Source organism: Chrysochloris asiatica, unplaced genomic scaffold, assembly GCF_000296735.1.
Source record: "Chrysochloris asiatica unplaced genomic scaffold, ChrAsi1.0 scaffold00005, whole genome shotgun sequence".
Lineage (NCBI taxonomy): Eukaryota > Metazoa > Chordata > Mammalia > Afrosoricida > Chrysochloridae > Chrysochloris > Chrysochloris asiatica.
Genome location: NW_006408523.1, coordinates 4,002,935 through 4,017,863, shown reverse-complemented (window position 1 = coordinate 4,017,863; position 14,929 = coordinate 4,002,935). Strand labels below are relative to the sequence as shown.

At 45.5% G+C, this 14,929-nt stretch overlaps 1 protein-coding gene across 1 annotated transcript in view; it reads right to left on the bottom strand.

The window, feature by feature from the left end:
* The window catches only part of MTUS2 (microtubule associated tumor suppressor candidate 2), a 321,539-nt gene that overhangs the window by 118,600 nt on the left and 188,010 nt on the right, over positions 1–14,929 (bottom strand). Inside the window, exon 5 of the mRNA XM_006831945.1 lies at positions 2,326–2,424. Within this exon, the coding sequence (XP_006832008.1) occupies positions 2,326–2,424 (99 nt within the window). The remainder of the gene's footprint in view (positions 1–2,325; positions 2,425–14,929) is intronic.

Sequence of the window (14,929 nt, the reverse complement as noted above, 5' to 3'; positions counted from 1 at the left end):
AACTGCCCCACAGGGTTTCCTAGGCTGTCAGCTTTACAGGTGCAGATCGCCAGGTCTCTGCTCTTGTGGAGACCTTGGGTGGGTTTGAAATGCTAACCTTTCAGTTAGCACCAGAGCCCCTAACCACTGTGTCACCAGAGTTCCTTAGTTGTGCCTAAGACTGCAGGGTGGGGAGTCACACTAGATGGGTTTAAACATGGCTCTAGTACTGAGTATCTGTGACTTTGGGAAAACCCATGAAAACAGCTGAGCCTGAGTTTCCTCCCATGTAAAGGGTGATGACAGTACTGAGCACAGAGTTTTGTGGGCATTAATACAGCCCATACATTTCAGGAGCTCAGGAGAGTCCCTAAGGAGCCCTTGTGCAGGGGTAAAGCACTAGGCTTCCAGTAAGGTCAGCAGTTCAAATTCACCAGCTGCTCTTTGGGAGAAAGATGAGTTTCCCATAAAAGATTGAGAGCCTCAGAAATCCTCAGAAGCAGTTCTACTGTGTTCTATAGGGCCATTATGGAGCAGAATTGACTGGGAGGTGTGGGCTGCTAGCCCCAAACAAATCAAAATCCTGGGGCAGAAGCTGGGCCTACTTGGCGTCTAACAGATATTCCCTTTGGGTTGTCTTTGCTAGTTTGGTTTTGATCTCTTGTTGAGTTCTGATCACATGCTCCTAAAAGAGCTCTGGTAGTATGGTGGTTTAAATGTGGGCCTGCTCATCTCAAGGTCAGCAGTTCAAATCCACCAGCCACTCCTCAGGAGAATGATGAGGCTGTCTGCTCCCGTAGAACTACCCTACGGGGTAGTTCTACACTGTCACAGATGGTCACTCTGAGTTGTAATCACACAATGGCAGTGGGGGGAGGCAGGTGGGTAGACAGTGCCTGACATACACTAAGAGAGACCTCAAACATTAGCTACTATTTTGTGTTTAAAGAAAACCCTTGGAGATTCTCTCACATCCTGCCCTGGTGGTGGTGGTGTGTGCCGTGGAGTCGGTTCTGACTCATAGTGACCCTGGTTTCTGAGGCTGTAAATCTTTACAGGAACAGAACACCTCATCTTTCTCTCGCGGAACTGCTGGTAGTTTAGAACTGCTGACCTTGAGGTAGGCAGCCTGACTCGTAACCACTATGCTACCAGAACTCCTTCACATCCTGCCTTCGGTTGGGGTTAAAGTCTTATGATAGGAAGACTCATAATAAAGAATTTAGTGACATCACCTATCTGAGCCATAGATTCATGTTAAGAAGTGATTTCCTCGTTAGCAAAGTAACAAACATTTGATCTTCACTGCTTTTCTTTCTTTTTGGGAAATTCTCTGATGTTGTTGTTGTTGTTGTTAGGTGCCATTGAGTTTGTACCAACTCATAGTGACACTATGTACAACAGAAGGAAACACTGCCCGGTCCTGGGCCAACCTCACTACTGTTGCCACGCTTGAGCCCATTGATGCGGTCACTTGGTCAATCCATCTCGCTGGGGGTCTTCCTCTTTGTCTCCGACTCTCCACTTTATCAAACATGATAGCCTTCTTCAGCAACTGCTCCCTCCTGACAATATGTCTGAAGTACGAGAGACGAAGTTTGGCCATCCTGGCCTCCAGGGGGCTCTCTGGCTGTACTTCTTCCAACACAGATCTCTGATATTAGGTCTTGAAAATCCATTTTTCAGTTACAAATCGTTTCTACCTGCTATTGGAACAGCTGAAAGATACTTCAACACAAAGGTGCCCTGGTGATAAGGTGATAAAACGCTTGGCTGCCAACTAAAATGTTGGCAGTTAGAACCCAACCAGTGGCTCCACGAGTGAAGGACCTGGCGATCCCATAAAGAACATCCCCCTCAAAACCTACTGCCACCGAGCTGTTTCTGATGCAGAGCAACTTTGTAGTTTAGAGTAGAACTGCTCCCCAGGGTTTCTGAGACTGTGAATCTGTACATGAGCAGATAGCCTCATTTCTCCTGCGGAGCAGCTAGTGGGATTGAACCGCCGACCTTTCAGTTAGCAGGGCACCATTTAGCATAAAGATGACAGCCAGGAAACCCTATGGGACAGGATACTGTGTCACATGGGGTCACCATTAGTTGAAATTCAAGTCCATATCACCAAACAACGTCAGCACAAAGGAGAGTCTCCCATTTACACACAGCGTGATGACAGCTTGTGTTTAAAGGTTTTAACGATGCCAAGAGTTGGTACATTTCACCTCAATTCAGACCCGTGTGTGCACGAACAACCATGCTCGTTCCTTTGTCAGTGACATCTGAAAACAGTCAATTCCAAGTTCAAGTCTCTCGCCCTCAATGACATAGATCACATGGCTTACATACCTGGTGAATGGAGCTTCGTGGTCGAAGCTGCAATCCTCTTGGGAGATGAAACCGCAGGCTTATGAGCATCTTGATCTTTGGGGGCTTCTTTCTTTGTTCCTATTGAGAGTTAAAAAGATAACGTCAGGAATGAAGGCGGGAACAAAGGAAGCTACAATGGACACAGTAATGTAAGTGGTTTGTGGCTAAACAAAGGGTAAACAAGACCAAAAATAACTTTGGGGTGATCGGTTTCTGTGGCTACCAGCCATCTGCAAGGAACGGCGTACTCATCCACAGTAAAGGGGTTTTAGTTTTGAGTCATCAGAAGAGAGGGATCTGTTTGGTAAGGTGGAGGGTCAGAACAAAAGAGGAAGATACCCAGCGAGGTGGATTGGCAAAGTGTAAGTGGCAGCATCAATGGGTTCAAGTGTGGCAACAATTGTGAAGTTAGCCCAGGACTGGGCAGAGTTTCGTTCTGTGTGCATAGAGTTGCTATGAGTTGGTACTGACTCGATGGCACCTAACAACAACAACAACAACAGAGGAGTAAGTACACTGACGTCTGGCTGTAGGCTGCTAACTGCCAGGTCGCTGGTTCTAACCCACCAGCCGCTCTGTGGGAGAAAGATGAAGCGGTCGGCACCAAACAAGATTTGCAGCCTGTGAAACCTATGGGGCAGCTCTTCTCTGTCCTAGAGGGGTGCTAGGAGTTGGAATCGACTTGATGGCAGTTGGGTTTGTTTTTTAATTTGATGACAAAGATCTTTTCTCTGGAGGTCACTGCCACACAAGCTTCCTGACAATGATCTAGATATTCAGTTGGCCAGCCTCCCTCTGCCTAGACACGTTCTCAGGAGACAGGAAGGAAGCCGTAGCCGGAACATAACCTCTAATGAATTGGGCATGGGTGAGAGCCATGACACAGGGAACATGAATTTCCATGCAGCTGTGCACAGATGTGATCCAGACAGTTGCGCCTTCCTGGACCTGCTGCTGGAGCTGACCCCAGTAGAATGGGGTAGTTGGTGGTGGTTGGTGAGCGCCCTCGAGTAGATCCACCTGAGAGCCACCCCGTGTGACAGAGCACAACTGCCTCAGAGGGTTTCCGAGACTCTGCATCTTCTCCGTTGGTCATCCCCTCTTGGTCAGCAGTTGAGTGCTTCGCTGTTGCGCCACCAGGACTCCTGGACGAAGCTGCTCAAACCAAGGGCAGGGGCACGCAGGCCCCAGTGCTGTGTCTTCCTTTGCGAGTCTGGGTCAGACCCTCAACTTCAGGGTGCCTCAGAAAGTCAAGGAGCAGTGAGGGACTAGAGAAATAATCAGATAAGAGGGGGCTTCAGAAAGCTCCTGAAAAAAAAAAGCCATTATCTTCCAATTGCATTTTCCCTCTCGTAGCTCTGGGAGGAAGGTTCCCTTCTAGGGGATTGGGGAGAAGCTGCTGTTTGGATCTTATCTCTTTCCCCTTCATTTTCTGCCTTTGGCTTAATTATGCTTCTGCTTACCCCCTACCTAACCCACTTTCCACCCTTGTCCAATACCTTCCTGCTCTTATATTCACATTAAAAAAGGAAAAAAACTCACAAAAAGAGCATCATAAAACTATTAGCTAATTGTGACTCTTCGTGACCCTGTGTGTGTGAGACTAGGGTTCTCAATGGTCACTTTTTAAGCAGTAGATTGCCTGGCCTTTCTTCTGAGGTACTTTTAGGTAGACTTGAACTTCCAACCTTCTGGTGACCAACTGAGCTCGCTAACAGCTGGCAACTCTCCCACCTGTCATTGTCCCGTCTTACTTCTTTTGCGCAGTCTGGCTGATTTTACCTCTGCAAGCCCTGAATTCCCTTTCTTCTTCCTCCTCCTCTCCGTTTTCCCTGTATGCTCCAAATACATTTTGGCATTTAATTAACTTCCCTCAACCTTCTGCATTTTAGGAAAGGGCACCATCATTCACTCACTGTGCCCCAGGACCAAAACAACAACAATAGCAAAACTACAACCATCATCAAAAAAAACACCTAGAAGTCATCTTTCTGTAGTTCTTTGTCCTCTCTTACCTTCTGTCCATCCTCTCAAAATGCCTCCCATGTCTGACCATCCCGTTCCCTCTGCTCCCAGAGTCTAAGCCCTTTCACCACCTGTAGAGATACTGAAGGAACAGAGGAGGAAATTCCTTTTGCTCATCAAAAAAGCACCAGCTACTTCGTCCATATTAGTTCTCTGAGTATATGACACTTTTTAGGAAACTTGCCCAAATATCTTTAATTCCTCTTGATCAGCAATCTTCCCTCAGACCGCACTGGGCTTTCTGTTTTCTCTCCCTTTGTTGTTGTTGTTATTGGTTGGTGGGCCTGTGTACATCAGAATGAAGCACTGCTGGGTGGTATGGCCAAGTTTAAAGCTCTGGTCACTGTGTCTGTCCATTTCATCTAGGGGTTTCCTTCATTTCACATACCCTCTACTGTGCCAAACTTGGTGGTCATTTCAAGTGATTGGTCTTCCCTGATATGTCCACAATAGGCAAGGGGAAGTCTCGCCATCCTTAATGCTAAGGAATATTCTGGTTGTATTTCTTCTAAGACTGATTTGTTCATTCTTCTGCCCGTCCATGATATAGTCAACATTCGATGTCAACACCACTGATCGTACCAGTTCCCTGAGTGCCGATTATAAACCTGTGCTGGCTGGCCCGTCCAGTTTCTTACAATGGCTCCCACGTTGAGTGGTGGGAACCAGCCCCTGGCTCCTCTTGGTCCTTGTGGTTGGTAGGGCTGACACTCCCAGAACTGGAGGTGGTCATGTGACCCAGGCTGTCCAATCAGAGCTCTGTGGTATTCAGAGTTGGTCATGTTGTCCCAACAAGTTCCAGCTGGGAAAATGAGCACCCTACCTCGGGGTTTTGTAGGTGCTCCCGGAAGAGTGCTCTTCCGACTGGGAGTCTAAACTCCCAGGACAGAAGCCAGAAACTGCTGTTGGCCATCACTATCCCACTTGGGGAAGATGCCAACAGAGAAGGAAGGAGGCCCCCAACACATTCACAACGACGCTGTCTAGGCACCTGGATACAGCCTGACCTGAAGTCAACTCTACTGTCTGGATTTCTCAAACCCACTGCCATCGAGTTGGTTCCCACTCATAGCAACCCTACAAAAACCCAAGCCAAACCCACTGCTCAGTCAATTCTGACTCACCATGACCCAATAGGACAGAATAGAGCAGTTTCTAACACTGTAAATCTCCCCGCGGCCGACAGTTTCATCTTTCTCCCTCGGAACAGCTGGTAGGTTTGAACCACTGGCCTTGTGGTCAGTAGCCCAATGCCTAGTCCACAGGGCCACCAGGACTCAAGACAGGAAAGTGTAAGAACTCAGTTTCTCACATATACAGGGTCTTCCCCAGATAGGAGTGGCTTTGATAACAGCAGCAGAAGTGAACTAGGCATCCTAATAATAACTTGCAATCTTATCCTTATGGATGCTTAAGGTAAAGACCAGACTGAGACAGACTAGGAAGAAAGGTCTGGTGATCTACTTCAGGATATCAGTCAATGAGAATTCCGTGGGTCACAACAACAAACTGTCTGAACGCCCCAAGTTGGAAGGCACACAAAAGACACGGTGGCCACAACGAAGAACCAATAACCATGAAGAGGGTGCAGGACCAGGGATGTTCTGTTCTGTTGAATGTGGCCTGGACCACAACAAGGCAACAACAGGACCGTGAGAAGAAAAGGTGAATCTCTGAGCAGGTTTGGCCTTCAGGTTTACCCCCTGGTAAAGAATGAAGGATTGGCTCTGAGGATCTTTAAGCTATCCTCTTAAAAACACAAACCAATGAATGAAAGAAAGGACACATGACCATGGATGACTAATTCACAATGTTTGCTGATCGTGTCTAAATGGAAAAAAAAAAAAAAAGAAGGAGAAGAAGAAGACGGTATGAGGGGGCTTCAAAAACGTTTGTGAAAAAATCCAATTATCTTTCAAGTCCATTTTCCCAACAAACTTTTTGAAGCCCCTTCAAACACTTTTTCATAAAGAGAAATAAGCAGGTTAAACACACACACAAACTCCAAGGGAATTTTTGCAAAGTCACCAGTTCAACTCCACCAGCTGTTCCATGGGAGAAGGAGGTGGCTTTCTGTTCCCTTAAAGATTTAAAGCCTCGGAAACCCCATACAGTGTCGCTACGAGCAAGAATTGACTCAGTGTCCATGGGTTTGGGTTTTTGTGTGTGTGGTGAATAACACAATAGACTGTAAAATCCTCCAAGTAAACCTCAGTATAAGTAAGAAAAGATAAGACAACAAAAGTATAAAGAATTGTACATGGGAAAAACAGACTTTACTCAGAGCTGTCTAACATTTTTACTCCAAAGTCCTGCCACCGGTGCAGGTTGGTTAAGGGACCAACCATTTATCCCAACCTGCAGAGCCACCCTCAGGCAAGGAACTGGGCACGCCCACAGTAGAAAGATGAAGAGGAGCCAGAAAAAGAGAGGTAACCAGGCTAGTCATTACGCCTGGACCAGTGTACCCAGAAGGAGTGAATAGAACAAAATGAATAATGTAATCAGGAAGCCAGGATGCGGATGGCGTTCATGAGACACATTGAATGGTGGGTACATTTCAAGGCAAGATTTCCAGGGTTTGAATAGAATGAAAAATAGGAAACATTATCTAGATAAGAATATATCAAATATAAGAGGAATCGGAGCGAGAGAGAGAATGAATTCCAAAAGAGTTGCAGGGACAGGAAGAAAAGGACATTTTAGTGGTTGCCAATAGTCATTTGTTTTTGTTTTTTAATCATCATAAGTAACATGTGATGTTGTGGAGAATGGAGTTAAGGGGGAGAACAATGTGGATATTGAGAAGAGGTTGGGTTAGAATCTATTTAAGTTTCATTTCCTTTCAACATGGGAGTTTTCGTGGCACAATGGATTAGTCAGCTAATGGAAAGTTTTGTCTTCCACACCCCTTCCTTCAACATCTCAATACAATTATACCACAAGTTTGGTTAAGTCCAAACTCAATGTTCACCTTTTATATAATTATGTGACGATTCACAACTGCATCATTTTCTTCTTTATACAACCCTTGGTGTTCCCTGGTTAAATTACTGCCTTTGTTATTTTATTTTGTGTTCTTTGTACCACTTCTCCTCAGCACTGTCCCTATTGTAACTCCCAATCACAATTATGAAGGGAAGTAAATAAATATCATCACTAGAGTTCTGGAGTCCTGGTGTGACACTGTAGGATCAGCACTGGACAGCTGCTCAAAGTCACCACCTGCTCCTCGGAAATCCTATACAAGGTTGTTATGAGTCAGAATCGACTGGAAGGCACTTAGCAACAGCTAGAGTTCCGGTTCATACATGCACAGATTTATTCCAAGCAAAACATGTTTTAAACATGTCTCTGTGATCAGTGGATGGCTGCAGACAAGCTCTCTAAGGAATAATAACTAAGGCTTAGTTAGTCTCGTTAGGGTGCCTTCCAAAAAAGGTACAACCAAAACTGTAGCTTCTAAGGGGATCAGCTGGGCCAGTTCAATTCAAGGTAGAGGTCAGCTCAGAAGGTTACGGCAAGTGGTTTTTGGGATCCCAAAGAAGTAAGATTGATAGATGTTCTTGAAGGACACAGGATGATCATGGGGGATTATTAGGAAGAAGTTTTAAGAAAATGGGAAACTTTGTTGATGAGAAAAAGGCCAGGAAAGTTGTGTTTTTCCATCTCAATGATGCATTCTTCAAGGATACCAAGGGCTGTGCTAGGAGAATTTCACTGGGATCCCTTACTCCCTGCAGATCTGATTTTGCCCCTTAAGACCAATTTAGATTTCCCAAACTCAATGTATATTGAAAAGGGACACAATTTCAGATCCTCGAGGATACCAGCGTCATCATTTTGACCTGGTGTAAACGGAAGAGCTCAGACTGCTTTGGGGGATGGGCTGGAGAGATGGAGACTCCGCCATCAGACGTGTACAGACCTAGATGGGGGATATGAGGAGAAAGTACTAGTGATAGCTTGTTGAATCAAGGGATCTATGATTTTGCAGTGATGCTTTTGTGATTCATCCTCATGTAACAGAGAAGGTTACGATCTGTTTGGTTTTGTATCCTGGGAGCCACTCCCCTGGCCACTGTCATTGTCCATCTCATCCTGGAACCACCAGGGACTCCAGGCTCACCAAAAGGACAGTGGCAGGAACCAACCCGCACACTCCGGCCCCAGCAGCTCCACGTGAGAAAGATCTGGTGATCTGCTCATGTAAAGATGGCAGTCTAGGGAACCCTACTGGGCAGTTCTCCTCTGTCACAAGGGGGTGCTGTGAGTCGTTGACATATTAGAGTATATATGAATATATCAGAAGGGTTGGAACTTAGGTCCACTGGGCTATTTATGTAATTGATGGTGGTGGTGGTTGTGTGCCTTGGAGTTGGTTCTGACTCACAGCGACCATGTATAGGGTTTTCGAGGCTGTAAATCTTTATGGGAGCAGAAAGCCTCCTCTTTCTCAAGGAGAGAGCGGCTGCTGACCAGCGGCTGGTCAGTTAGAACTGCTGACCTTGCAGTTTGCAGCCCAACATGTAATCCACTATGCTACCAGGGGTCCTTGGTTGATTAGAAATTTGTGGAGCTCAATGTTTCTCAATATAAACTTGCTGACGGATGAACCGCAGTGTACAGAGATGAAGACTTTACAATGCCTCCCAAATGCATTCTTTTTCCAGCTATGTTTTGAAATGGATGTTTGGCATTCGTCTCTTTCTAACATGATTTGCATTATTCTATTTCCAAGAAGACAGTAGCTAGCGTTTGGGATTTCATTACCGCAACATAGTTGTTGTTGTTGAGTTCTGTTGTGTCAATTCTGACTCATAACAACCCCACTCCACAAAGAACAGAACTGTCCCACGGGGTTTCCTGGGCTGTCTGTCAGCTGTACGACAGCAGGTGGCCAGGTCTTGTTTCTGGCAGGGCTGCTGGGTAGGTTCGAACTGCCAACCTTTCGGTTAGCAGCTGAGTGCTTAACCGTTGCACAACCATGCTCTTTGTAATAAAAGACTGAAAATAAATAAAAGAGTTTTGAAACAGCGGCATGTAATGAAAAGTTCAGAGCTAATCTTGTTTTATCCAACGGCAGTAATTTGCATAAAAATACCTTTGTACTTATAGTAGGCAGATTTCTGAAATATACAAATGTCTTTCCAAAAGGCACAATGGCAAACTAGGAAGACTATTTGCATGAGTTACTTAGGCACTGCCTCCGGCTGCTCCTGCAGGCATGCAAGGGAGTGGGTAGCTTTTCAGACACAATGTATGAATACACCCTCAAATGAGGCTAAGGATGCCCCTGCCCTACTTTTTTGAGGAGCTGTTAAGAAACAAAAGGTTTCACACCAGCCTGCAGGTGGCTGGCTTCCTCCTATGACAACATCGAAGTGGATCACAGCCTTTTATAAATGAATTCTCCTCTGGCCTTATAAGCCTTCCCAAATTAGCTCACGCTGTGATTCTAGCTGTTGTTTTCAGGAAAGAACTGGAAAGGTAGAGCAGAGAAAGAGAGCTGTGTTCCCTCTCACTTGGATCATTCTGTGATATTCAGTTCTAACTGCTAAATAACAGCTAGGGTTGAGGCTGGAGACCCTGGTGACGCAGTGGGTAAGCGCGGCTGCTCACTAAAAGGTCTGCGGTCAAGACCCATCAGTAGCTCTGTGAGGGACCAACCTGGTAATCTGCTCCCGTAAAGATTGTTGCTGTTAAGTGCTGTTGAGTTGGCTCTGGTTCAGTGACCCAATGTGTGGTGCTACAGGATAATGCACTGGACTGCAAGGTTGGTTTGAACCAAAAGGTTGGCGGTTCAAACCCACCAGTCATTCCTAGAAATCCTATATATGTTATAAGTCTGAACCGACTCGACGGTACTTAACAATAAACAACATGTACAATAAAATTCAACACTGCCCATTGTTGCAGCCACTGTGCCAACCCATCTCATTGAGGATCTTTTTCATTGACCTTCGACTTTACCCAGCATGCTTTTCCTCTCCAGAGACTGATCCCTCCTGATGACATGTGCAAAGTATGTGATGGGAACTTTGTCATCCTCGCTTCTACGGAGCATTCTCTTATACCTAGACAGGTCACTGTGAGTCAGAACTGACTCAATGGCACCTCACGACAAGGGACATTCTAGCTGTCCTTCTTCCAGCACAGATCTGCTCTTCTTCTGGGAAGAAAGGCTTGAAAATCAACCACTGAAAACCCTGTGAGGCACAGTTCTGTTCTGACACACACAGGGGGCGCTGTGAGTCTGAAACAACTCAACAGTAATTGGCTTGATTTGGTTTCTTCTAAGTGTTGGTAGTGCTGTAGGATAAGCACTGAACTGCTAACCACAAAGTCAGTGGTTCAAAACCACCAGATGCTCTGTGGGATAAAGACGAGGCTTTCTGCTTCTATAAAGATTGGCAGGATTGGAACCCTTACACAGGGTGGCTATGAGTTGGAACCAACTTGAAGGCACCTCACAACAACAACAACAAGGAGCTTTCTGGTTGTACTTCTTCCAATACAGATCTGTCCAACCTTCTGGTTGTTGTTGTGAAGTGTTGTCGAGTAGGTTCTGACTCATAGTGATCAAATATAGGAGTCCCTAGCCTTTAAATCTTCACAGGAGCAGAAAGCCTCATCTTTCTCCCGCAGAGCAGCTGGAGGCCTCAAACCTCAGACCTCGTGGTTCACAGTTCAGTACTGCAGTACTCCACAGTATATTCAAATATACTTCACCAACACTATAATTCAAACACATCAGTTCTCCTTTGGTCTTCCATATTTATAAAGATTGCGGCCTATGCGGCTGTCACATGGGGCCATTATGAGTTAGAATCAACTTGAGGGCACCCAATGACAAGAAACAACAGCCCCCTTGCCTCAAGGGGCTAAGAACCACAGCTACTGGGCAGACATAACAGAAGATAGGTCTTCTAGACACCCCTCAGGACAGGCTCTGAGTGATGACGTAAACAGTGGTTCTCACCAGAAAGGACACACACCCTTCCCATCATCTGCGCCTGCCTCTGAGACCCAAAATCTAAGGGGCAGCTCTCAAATGTATTGCTTTTCTTTTTCTCCTACAAGCATTTTCTTTTTCAACATGTTTACTCTCCCATGGAGTCCTGGTGTGGCGCTGTGGGCTAATGCACCAAGCTGCAAAGTTATTTGAACTGCAAGGTCAGTGGTTCAAACTCACCAGCTGCTCCTAGGAAACCCTATACATGGTCGCTATGGGTTGGAATCGACTCGACGGCGCTTAACAACAACAACTCTCCCCTGGTGTTCTGGTGTGGTGCCGCGGGATAATGTGTTGGACCACAAGGCTGGATTGAACTGCAAGGTCAGTGGTTCAAGCTTACCAGCTGCTCCTCAGACACCCTATACAGGGTCGCTATGAACAACAAGACTCTCCCACACCCTTCTTATCCCCTGCCTTCGGCTGGTTCCTTGTGGCTTCACAGTGACAAATAAGTTGAAGCTACGGTAGTAATTCGGATTCAGCCTCAGGGATAGCACGGTTGATAGCAGCCAATTACAGTCTCCACTGCAGAGACCTGGTGCAGCTGCTTCTTGGACTCCTCCTGGGACATTACTTAACATCCCTGAATCACCATGTGTGCCACGCTATGAAGTACCATGATCATTATCAGCAAAATAAAATACACTGTGTTCCTATGAGTCTGAATTGACTGGATGGTACCCAACAACTACAACAGAATAATGAGGAGACTTCAAAAGTTTCTGGGAAAATTCCATTACTCCCCTCCCCTCCCCGACCCCTGCCACACACACACACACACAGAATTTTTGAAGACCCTCGTATTTAAGTTAAGAAACATATATCATATATGACATATATATGATAAGAGTCCTGGTGTGGTGCTGTGAGATAATGCACTGGACCTTAAGGTTGCTTTGAACAGCAAGGTTGGAGGTTCAAATTCATAAGCCGCACCTCATAAATTCTATACAGGGTTGCTATGAGTTGGAACTGACTCAACAGCACATAACAACCACAACACACTAAGAACAAGAGGGCAGTGGTGGGGCAGTGGTAGAACTCTCACCTTAGATGCAGGAGACTCGGGTACGATTCCTGGCCAATGAAGTCCCACCTGTGGGGTTTTTTTTTTGTAAATATTCAAAATGATATACTTCAGAAGGTTTATATTTTATTTTAGATTTTACAAAAATGGGAGGATACTCTCCAACTTTCCCTATTCTGTGATATATTATGTAGGTCTATGGCAGAGACCTGGTGTGGTGCTGTGGGTTAATGTGCCAGACTGCAAAGTCATTTGAACTACAAGGTTGGCGGTTCAAGCTCACCAGCTGCTCCTTGGAAACCCTATGCAGGGTTGCTATGGGTCATGTTGCAGACTGCAGGTATTGGGGTGTTGAGGACCACTGTCATGGATGAAAATCCAGCACGTGGCTGCACTCAGACTTGCTGGCCAGAGACCCTGTGGGCTCAAGGAAGTAACCTCCGGACGTCCTGGGTTCATTAGCTTTTACGAACTCACTGTGGGGCTAGCTCTGTAGAATTCTCTTTAGTCCTATTAATTCCTGCTATGCTTCGAACCCCTGTAACTGTAGCCTCTGAGAAAATGGTTTCCTAATGTGCCTCTCTCAATGTTTCCACTGTATTGGCAGTGCTTAAGGTGTTCTGGGAACAAATCTCTCTGAGGAACAAACTCTGGCCACGGGGCACGCTTGTCCAAACTGTTCTTGATCAAATTATTTAGTTATGTTTGATATTAACTTAATACATGAGCCCTTGATACCCATGGACAAATATTAAAACCTCTCCTAAAGCCGAGGCCGTAAAAAGTTCCAAAGGCAAGTTTGCTGGAGCCAGGCTGCCCAAGGAATTAACTCAAATTAGATGGGCGACTTCCAAGCTTTTATTCAAAGAAGAAAAGGACTGCCGTCTTAAATCGTTCCCAGGTGCAGCCCATTGACCTAGGCGTCTCGCTTCCTCCTGCAAACCTGGCCCAGGCAGCCGACACAGCGGGACTCCTCCCAATCCTTTTCACCTTCCCCCCATTCGAGATTACATGCTATAGGTATGTTAATTAGCCTGGAGAAACCGAGTTGCTGCCCTGGGATTCGAACCTGAAAAGTACCATGTAATAATTTGCTTGAATTTCTGGAAAATTAAGGATGTTAGATTATCAAGACAATTTGTGATGTATGCTCTAGAATTTGATTCCTGTAAATCACTGTGTCCTGTGTTGAAAGATTAATCACATTTCACTTCTGTACCCCGTCTTAGTAAACCCCGCCTTCCTTTGTGTAAAGCTCCTCCCTGAAATAAAACGGGGGTGCAGACCGAAGCCCATGTGCATTACGACTGGCATGCGAGGCATTACAGTTGGCAAGGCATGCGTTAAGGTTTGCAGGGCGGTGCCTTATTGCCTGCAGGGGCCAAAATGCCGGTAGTCCAGGGTCCGTCCGCCAGTGTCACATCCACTCTGGTTTCGGGGTGTTTTGTGTTCTCTCTCTTTGCGTCTTTGTGTGTATTCTTTCTCTATCTCTGTCGCCGCCAGATCTCCCAACTTCGTGAACCGAACCCCCTTGTCGAGGCTGGTCCTCGACAGGGTCAGAACTGATTCGGCACTTAACAACAACAACAACATGGCTCACGTACATCTAGTTCATTCTTTTTAATGCCTACACAAGCACCCACTGAATTAACGTCAGTCACTTAAATATACTTACGTGGACAGATTGCTTTAAAATGCTCAGTGTTATTATCAATGCTGAAGAAGGTTTCTGTACATATATATACCACTGGTGCTTGAGAATTATTTTTGGAGGAGAAATTTTTAGAAGTGGAAATACTAGATCACAGGATATACACACGTTTTCATGTTGTTGTTCTTAACTGCCATCGAGTCGGTTCTGACCCATAGCGACCCTGTATAGGGTTTCCGAGGAGCAGCTGGTGAGCTTGAACCACCGACCTTGCAGTTCAATCAACTTTGCAGTCTGACACATTAACCCACAGCGCCACAGATAGATAATGCCAAAGCACTCTCTAAAAGATTGTAACAGTTTATATTTCCATTAACAGTATACAAATGTTCATTAGCTATATTCTTACAACAATGGATGTAAACAATATTTCTGATTTTTCTAATCCAATAAGACAACGAGGATCTCTCATTTTAAAAAAGTGAAAGCATTCTGTTATTAGTGAATCTGAACATCTTTTCTTATCTTTACAGACCACAGAAGTCCAAGGTGCATTAAAGGAATTGGCAAAGAACAAGGCACCATGAATTGATGGAATAAAAATTGAAATCTTTCAAGAAAGTGAGGCGGCATAGAAGGCACTCTGCCAAGAAATTTGGATGATAACTATCTGGCCAACTGATTGGAAGAGATCCATATTTGTGCCCATTCCAAAGGGAGGTGACCCAATGGAATGCGGGGATCATCGGACAATCTCTTTGATATCCCATGTGAGTAAAGTTTTACTAAAGGTAATACAGAAAGGGCTACAATCATACATTGACAGAGAACTTCCAGAAGTTCAAGCCGGATTCAGAAGAGG